At 39.9% G+C, this 9,271-nt stretch overlaps 1 protein-coding gene and 1 long non-coding RNA gene across 3 annotated transcripts in view; both read left to right on the forward strand.

Moving 5' to 3' along the window:
* The window catches only part of MOCS3 (molybdenum cofactor synthesis 3), a 6,979-nt gene extending 1,319 nt beyond the window's left edge, over positions 1-5,660 (forward strand). The window contains exon 2 of the mRNA XM_026055479.1: positions 10-5,660. Within this exon, the coding sequence (XP_025911264.1) occupies positions 10-1,293 (1,284 nt within the window). The 3' untranslated portion in view covers positions 1,294-5,660. The remainder of the gene's footprint in view (positions 1-9) is intronic.
* Positions 5,661-6,895: 1,235 nt separating this feature from the next.
* On the forward strand, positions 6,896-9,048 carry LOC112960965. Of its 2 annotated transcripts, none has more exons than XR_003251905.1 (3): positions 6,896-7,214; positions 7,568-7,720; positions 7,835-9,048. It is a non-coding gene; the product is annotated as an uncharacterized LOC112960965 (long non-coding RNA). The 2 variants fall into 2 exon arrangements; XR_003251900.1 differs by having other exon boundaries at positions 6,896-7,004.
* Positions 9,049-9,271: the final 223 nt, after the last annotated feature.

Genomic DNA, 9,271 nt, shown 5'->3' on the forward strand with positions numbered 1-9,271 from the left:
GCCGCCGAGGCCGCCGCCGTCGAGGCCGCCGCCGCCTTCCCTGGCGAGCTGCCGCCTCTGGCGGCGCAGGCCTCGCTGAGCCGCGCCGCCATCCTGCGCTACAGCCGGCAGCTGGTGCTGCCCGAGCTGGGCGTGCGGGGGCAGCTGCGCCTGGCGCGCTGCTCCGTGCTCGTGGTGGGCTGCGGCGGCCTGGGCTGCCCCCTGGCGCAGTACCTGGCCGCGGCCGGCGTCGGCCGCCTGGGGCTGCTGGACCACGACGTGGTGGAGACGAGCAACCTGCACCGGCAGGTGCTGCACGCGGAGGGCGGCCGGGGGCTCCCCAAGGCCGTCTCGGCCGCTGCGGCGCTGCGGCTGCTCAACTCCACGGTGCAGTACGTGCCCTACTGCGGGGCGCTGAGCGCTCGCAGCGCCCTGCAGCTGGTGCGGCAGTACGACGTGGTGGCCGACTGCTCCGACAACGTCCCCACCCGCTACTTGGTGAACGACGCCTGCGTCCTCGCCGGGAAGCCCCTGGTGTCTGGCAGCGCCCTCCGGCTGGAGGGGCAGCTGGTCGTGTACAACTACCGGGGGGGGCCCTGCTACCGCTGCCTCTTCCCCAAGCCCCCTCCGCCAGAGACGGTGACTAACTGTGCAGATGGGGGCGTGCTGGGGGTTGTGCCGGGCATCATGGGCTGCATCCAGGCCCTGGAAGTGCTGAAGATAGCTTCAGGAATGGGCTCCTCCTTCGGTCAGTTCATGCTGATGTTCGATGCTCGCGAGGGGAGATTTCGCAACATCAGGTTAAGACCAAAGAAACCGGACTGTGCCGTTTGCGGTGACAATCCATCTGTCACTTGCCTTCAGGATTATGAAGCATTTTGTGGTTCTTCTGCAACAGACAAATGTAGGACTTTACATCTGCTGTCCAGTAAAGACAGGATATCTGTAGAGGAATACAAAAAAGTGTTGGATGAGCAGGTTCCTCATGTGTTGTTAGATGTTCGTCCACAGGTAGAAGTGGATATTTGTCACCTGGTACATGCAGTTCATATTCCTTTGAGTAAATTGGAAGAAAAAAATGAAGAATGTCTGAAGTATTTAGAAAAAAGAATTTGTGAAGAAAAGCAGGGAACTAATGGCAAAACAGCTTTTCCTGTATATGTTGTTTGCAAATTAGGAAATGACTCCCAGAAGGCTGTAAGAATTCTGCAGGAGTTACCTGTGAAAGAACTTGGTTCTGTGTTAGCTAAAGATATTAAAGGGGGGCTTATGGCTTGGGCCACTAAAATTGACCCAACATTTCCGCAGTATTAGCAATTTACATATTGCTGAAAGAATGAATACTCACTGTAAATGCCATAGGGTTTCGTCTTCTCTGTGTAATTAATATATCATATGGATAAAATGGGAGATAGAAATACCATGTTGCTTTTTTTAATGGTAATTTTTGAAAAAATTCATGTATCTTTGTAGATGCTTTAAATTCTGTCTTTATAAAAATGTGAAGCCATCAATGGAAATAGAAAGAAATATGTTTCTTGGTTGTTATTTAATAGCGAGACTTGGAATAATTACTTAATTGTGCATTTGAAAACTGAGAATTACTCTTGATCAGTAATTATAGTCTTGAGAGTGACAAAGCACCAGAGTCGTGTTGAAAGTTTTTACTCAGTCTCCTAACTGTCTAATATACAAAAAACTGAAACAGTGCACACTGATGAAAGTTTGCTGATGATCTCAAGCTAGTCAGTAGCAGTATTAAGGCTATGACAAGGAACTGCCAAGAAAAAATTCCTGCTGACAAGACTGCTTTTATCAGCATCTTTTTCTGTCTGTTCTCTGTGGAAGTGTTGTGTATTTATGAAAAAGTAGTGCTCGCTACCAGTGGCAAAGCGAGGGTAGTGCTCCTGTCATAATGACAGAAAAACTGGAGCACAGCCAAAACCAAACTTCAGATTTTGTGGCGTTTCTGTGGTGTGGTGCGATGCTTTCCTGACCCCTGTCTGGCTTAGGTAAGCAAATGAAAGCTGAAGGATTTTTAAAGCTACAGGCACAAGAAATTTATGTGTAGTCGACCACGTAATATCGGTTGCATGGTGGTTTTTATACACCCAATTCATCTGAATTGTAGTTGTGATACTAGCACCCACAGTCTTAAGAAATTGAGTAAAGGATGTGTCTGAGTAAAAACAGATTTTATGTAGATGTTAATGTGTGACTATTTTATAAAGTTCCGGGTATATTTGAGATACTTTATTGTCTTTCTTATCTATTAAGAACTTAAAAAGCCATCCATCCTTTGCTTGTTGACTGACAACAGATGTATTCTGCAACTTGTGTAGAGAGAGTGAAGTTAACTATTAATAGGACAAAAGTTTTAGCCCAGAAAGTTTGTAAAACATACAGAAAATACTTTTGTGAAGGTTTGGAAGCTTTCACAGATTGATAGGTGAAAAACAGGTAAAACAAATAGAAATAGATATGTGGCCTCCCTTCTGCAAGTATGAAGATATATTTTCTAAATTTTCTTGTTTGTTGTCATAGTTGCACATTCCCCACAGTGCTGCATTATTTTATTAATTGGCATGAAGAGCTATACACTGCTAAATAGTTCGTCTACAGGAACTGAATAAAAAGAGAGAAATAAACAGCTTCTCAGCAGAGAGCTGCCTGAGTCCTTATCACTTATGCATAGTAATTTTCTTTTTATTATATTAAGGTACGGATTTCTTTTTCTGAGGAGAAAAACATCACCTGTCATGACTAATCTTAGCATTATACAAGGGCGAAAAAGAATAGTACCATTATAATTAATAGTCGAAAAGGCATATTTTAGTAGAATAAATTGGAGAACATCTACACCGTCTACTTTATTATAACATGTCATGGGTCCTAGCAATAGTAATCTTAATAATCTCTTGTGAATAAAACAGTTCAGTGAATTTATAAATACAGAGTCAAATCTTTTGCAGTTTGGAGGACAATGAAAATGTTCAAGGTCATGACTTAGAGTAAACTTTACTGTTTTGTAGTGTATACTGTGAGATTCAAAAGTCAAAGCCTTTTACGGCTTTGTTGAGTCAGCAAATCTGGCTTCTGGTGGGTTTCGGTTGTTGGGAATTTTAAAACAGAAATGTGTGACCTGTGTTTTCATTTTTCTCTATTTACTGTAATAGCAAGAAGAGGCTTAGAGTGAAACATAAAAGATAATTCTCTAACACTCGACCTCTTTATGCTAAACAATCGATGGTGTCACATGCCCATCTGGCCTGAAGGAATGACTCCTCCTCACTATTTCAAAGCAAGGTGAATCTAGGAACTTTTCACTGATGCTTTTGGGGAGAGGGTGAGCAGAAAGCCTTTCTGATTCTAAATCTGTGTGTTATTTGCAGGGACTAGAAATCCAGTGTAGAGTCTTTGTTGTGACATTTTAGCAGCAAATGAACGCATACTCTGAGAGAAAAAGGAGCTGGAATTGAAGCTTGGCCTGTGTTGGGGGGTGTGTGTGTGTGTGTTGTGTGGGGTTTTTTTGTTTGTTTTTTGTTCTGAGAACTATAGAAAAGGTTAATTTCTTATTTCCCCTTGTGAACTTGCTGAAATGATATATGTCTTCCTTTAAATACAGTCCTCAGACAGTGCTGGTCCCTTTGGAGATGGTCTGAAAAATTATGGGCCATAACAACCTAATTAAGACAAAATAATATTTATTATTGGAAAGTTATCTTTTGTTTTGACTTGCTTTATTTCTTTTATTCTATAAAACATGGTGATTTCTCTATTCTTTAGGAAGTATAATAGCAAAACGCAGAAATTCTAAGAGAAACAAGTACTGTCTAAATATTGGTGAATGGTTTTTATATTTGTGCTTGAAATCTGATGTTGCGAATGATGATACACTCCTTTATTCAAGGAACTTAAGGCTAGGTAGTCTACGGTGCCTTGCTAGAAGGGGTGAGGTCAGTCAGCAGACTGTATGTTTGTCTCTTCTCCCCTCACTCATTTGTTGTGATGTTGCTCTTTGCTTGTTTGGTTAGATTTTTTTTTCAAATAGCATACTGGGATTTGGCACAGACCTGAACAGGAAACAGTTTCCTTTTTGATGTTTAGGATGATGGAAAATGGTTGCATCGTCTACTCTGAATTGCTGTGTTTGAATGCCTCACGCACGTAGGTCTGTGGGATAGCGTCACAAATCATGGACAAAATTAAATATCTAAACTGGTTTTGTCCTGGGATCTGGTTATTATTTTAAAGCAAGGCAAATCAAGCAGGTCTACGTTTCAGGCAAGTCTAAAAGGCATCTGCAAGAACTAGCATTCCCTAATAAGCTTAGTTCCTCTTTATTTTGGTGGCAGGAGTCTCTCTCTTATCTGAAAACTGCAACAAATTCTGCACTGACCTACCATCAAAGCATATAAATTTAAAAACTTAATACAACTATTTGGTATACAAATCTGTATGGGATGTGTCCAAAACTAGTTTTCAAGTTTGTATAGCAGAATTTTAGATATCTTGAATGTATCTTTATTATTATCCTGTTTGTAAGTATAATTCCTAGTGAAAACTGTTCAAAACAAAACTGTATACTGGATGCTTAAAATACTGCAAGTATGCGTTTGTCTTTTTTTTTTTTTTTTAATATGAAAGCTCTAGGTTGCCCCTTTTAAAACTATGTCAGAGAAAAAAAAATTTTAAGGTTGTTTGCTAGGTGGCACTGCAAGTTTATAAACCAAATTGTTCCCTTCATTATAAAAGATGCAATCCAACCTTAGTAAGGGCTGAGGTTCCTTTATAAAAATGTATTGTTATGCAATTTTTTTATGAACAACCAGGGAAATTAGAATAAAATTAAGTAGGCAATTTAATAGTAAGTACAATATTTAAAAAAAAAAAAACCCACAGAAAATGGAAGTGCTCTTTCCAGAGTAAGTTTTCAAAGCATGGTTTTCTAAAGCATTGTTAACCTGAGGTTTTTCTTTCACATGCCATCTTGAAGGGCTTTTGCAGCCAAAATGGAAAATTGTACGACAAAGGGTTATTAGAAGCACTGGCACAAAATTCAATATAGATCTTAAATCTTCTAAGAGTCACTGCTGGTACATTCTTAACATTACTAAAAAGACAGATTCTGTAGCACTGCTGATTTTCTTACCTGGTTAGAGCAGTTACTTTGAAAAGGGAAGTATATATATATTTTTGTCCTTATTGTTTTGTAAAACTGGACTTGTGGAATAAAATCTAAAACAATTATAGTCCTCAAAGTCAAAGAATCCCTACAGAAAGAAGCATGGATGTCTTTGGAAAGCAGGAACTGAGCTTGCAGACTTGATGCATCAGGGCAAGCCTGCAGAAACAGCTGTGCTTAGAGCTCAGGATGTTCCTCTGCTAACAAAACTAGATTGTGAACCCTCTTGTCCTATGTGATAGTATAGGAATAGATTTTGATGCCTGTCTTTAGTCCTAAAAAATCCTGCAAGTGTGCTCAGTGCAGTTTTCATGATGGAGCCTTCTAACAGCAAGCTAACATACTCCACAGAAATTTCAAATAACAAAAGCAGCAAGTGACAATGCATCTTCTAGCACTCCAGAGAAAAATGGGGTAACAAATGTGACGAAACAGGAGGATTAAAAATAAATATATTAATTTGTTTAACGTTTCTATAATAATAAACTTTTTAAACTTGTGATTTATTACAAAAGCTTTAAAATTTTTATTTCTTTAAAATCTTTAGCTTCGTGTGTGGGATGTCTTTTAAGTTTTATTCCTCTAGTGCCGTGATTAAACATCTATGGTATGCTAGAGGTGGAGAGCCTGACAGACATCCCGGTGCATGGGTATAAATAATGAGGAGAGGTCTTGTGAAGTCATGGCACTTGCATCGGTTTGAACACTTTAATTTTGGTTGAAATCAAGATGATGATCTCAAAATAGAAATGAAAAAATGGCTTATTTGCTACTTCCAGCAGTAGATTATCACAATATTTGATCTGAAATTGTTTAAATCATGTCCTAGTTGATTAGGTGAGTTGTTCCTGAAACTAAGTCATTCTATCACTAAATTTTAAAGGCTTGCTTATTACTGTATATTTTAGAAAAAGTTGAGACATTACAATGTTAGCATGAACTTTACTGGTGTCGCTTGGTTATGTGTGTGTCTCGACTTACTAGCCCAGTATCTCTGAAGCATAACTAAAAACCTGAGAGAGAGGAGAGTGGTGGGTACTGTAATGCTCTAATAAAATTGCCAGCTGGGTTCAACCATGTGTGTAGTCCAGGGCAGTGTTTCTCAGCTGGTGGTCTGTAAAATAGTACTGGCCTGTAAGATGCCAGAAGATGATCTTTAAAGAGATTGGGGGGAAAAAAAAGTGTGCACGCACTCCAGTGCATTTGAGTGAAATGCAGTAAAATAGTTTACCACTCTAGGAAAAATAATCTGCTGTTAAGATCCCCAAAGCAGCTCATTTCTCTGAAAGATATTAGACTTCTTTTGCCTGGATATAGTTGTGTCTGTGACTTGGTAGTAACAAAAAGACAGATGTTGAACTCTCTAAGAGAAAAGATTTCTGTTCATGGAGAAAGAAGGTTGTAAAGAGGTTTATTAAATGTGGATGCCAGCTATATAAAAGGAATTCCTTTTAAATTAAAAATACTTGCATTTTTGACACCAGGTATTACTTTTATTACAATTGTTAGGAAGCTCTTTTACAATATAAAAACATAACAGATAGCTGTCCGTTAATTTACATATTTGCAATAGCTAATTACTACTTGCCTTGATTCTCACTCACTCTGATAGAATCTGTGCTGACCAGTTTCATTGTGTAAAAAGTTGAATCCTAATAACATCCTGACAGAGCCCATGTTGCAAGACTGATGAAGTCATTGATCTTTATTTTATTTTATTTTACAAGATTTTCATCTAAAGATCCTCTGCTAGGGCCCACTGATGTCTGTGGAAAAGTTATGATTCGCTTGGAAGAGCTATAGATCAGCACAGGAACAAGGATTTGCCTTTTCTACTGGAGTAAGTCTGTGGTCAGCCCCTGCGTTCCTTTCTATATGACACTGGAAGCTTCTGTCTTTTATTCCCATGTGATCACTTAATACTAATAAAAGGTGGCAGCAGTTTCTTGTGGGAGAAAGCAAATGGATTGACCTACAGCAGGTCACGTTGGTCTGAGATCTTCTGAGAAGAGCTCCCATCTGAGTGAGAGGAGACTAAAAGAGGAATAATGTAATGTCATCTTTACGTTTACAAACCCTTTCCCTGTATTTCGGAAAGAACAATTACGTCATAAAATGTAATGCCTCGCAGCTTGTGGCTGTATATAAACACAACCATCTTAAATGACACTGCTGGTTTAAAAAAAAATATGCTAAACACAAAGCTTAGAAAGGAAACTGCTCGACTTCACTTCTTTATTTCTGCTATAGGCAATGAATTGTTTTCTCGAAAGTTTCTGGGGCAAACGGGCTAAGTTTTGGGAGGTTGTTTCCAGTTACTCGTTTAGTAAAGTGAAAATTTGCTGCCTGTGGGTGGGTGATTTCTCAGACAGTGAATATGTTGAATGTTACCTGTTTTACCAGCATGAGAAATATGGATCCATTTTAATGAATGCAAAACAAAGTGCAGCTTCGTCCTCCCCGTTGTGGTGAAAAGCCATCACAGTAGCCGAGCTGTGGAACTTTATTACTGAAAGCAAAACACGTCTGACATCCGGTCCTGCAGTGGTTGCTCAGGTAAGGGAAACTCTTCTGTGAGTGGAAGACCCACTAATGCTCTGAAGTGGTTGACTGAAATAAAGAGCAAGAGCATCTTTTCTTATGCTGGCCTGTTGCTTCCCTTCTCCACAGATCCTTTTCAGGGTGGAAGGAAGGATCAGTCACTCCCTGCATTGAGCAGGTTACTTCAAAGCTTGGACACATGTTGAATGACAGAGGTGGAGCCAAGTCAGCCTGGGATGGTAGAGCAAACTTGATAAGTACCAACTGTGCGGCTTTGTTTCGTTCCAGGACCTCAGCCAGAACTACCTGAGCAGTTTTGAAATGGCAGATTTGAATTAGATGAGGTTACCTCGCTAAAGAAAGAGTGGCGGGGGGAAGAAGAAAGGTTGCAGTCAGATGCTGGCTGGAGACTAACCAGCCTTTGCCAGAGGTAGTACTAGACCTTTGAATTTCTAGTGGGCATCATACATAAATTTCCTCCTAAATTGAGGCTACCAAAAGAGTAAAATATTAACATGTATTAGGGTGGCAAAATTTGGAATGCAGTTAGGAAACACTAAGGTAAACCACAGGGCAAAAAAAAGGTGTCTGTATACACAGAGTGGTTTGTGGTATTAACCGTCTGTGGTTTATATTGCTGTTATTTAAATATACTAGCCCCGCTGCTTACCTTATGCTGCGTCTTAGAGATCTTTATGGGGAAGATAAATACAGCTCAGGAAAAGAAGCAGCATAGACTTAGAACCCATGGTTAGGAAGGAGACAGGGATACAGATTTCTCAGAGTGTCTCCTAGAATAACTCTGAGTTGTCCGGAAGAGTAATGATTCCATGAATAAGGCAAAAGACAGAAGAAATCCAGAGTTTCTGCTGAGTTCTGCTTGTACTCCTGGGCAGGACACTTTTTCTCCGATCTCTGTGTGCTCTTTAAATAATACTCTAGTGATCAGATCCCAGGGAAATCTTTTAGTAAGGGTTTTTTCTTGAACAGCTCTAAGAACTAATAAATTCATAGATGATGTGACTTGGACAAGGCAATGGGATATTGCATCTGCTCTGCTAGAAATAGTAAATGTTTGGTCACTTACAGCACAAATATGTTATAGCCGTTATTATGTACTCAAACCTTGAGTTAAACAACTGCTTACTTGCTTTGCTGCTGCTATATGGAAAAGCAAAAGAGCGTTATATTCTGGTCCAGACAGCAGGAAAGGAAAAAGACTTCTGTTTGCATAATTCTCTAGTCTTTTATCATTGGATGGATTAATTTAACCTTCTCTTCACAATATATCTCATGTGATTGGTCCAGCCGATTGTTAAAGCCCACTGAAATATCTGTGATGGTACTGTTCTGACTTCTTGTTTCCTTCTCTTTATAATAAAGTACTTGCAATTCTAATATTTCATGCTTATGACAAAGACTAGTATAGAAAACAAAAGATAGCTTCCATCCAAAAGGGTATCTGTCCTATGAATCTTATCAGAAAAGGAAAATTATATAAATTTAGTCTGGTCCTACTGCTGCTCTCCGGGTGCTGATTTTCCTGCCAGAAAAGAACCTACTCCT

This window comes from Apteryx rowi, unplaced genomic scaffold, assembly GCF_003343035.1.
Source record: "Apteryx rowi isolate R43461 unplaced genomic scaffold, aptRow1 scaffold_0, whole genome shotgun sequence".
NCBI lineage: Eukaryota > Metazoa > Chordata > Aves > Apterygiformes > Apterygidae > Apteryx > Apteryx rowi.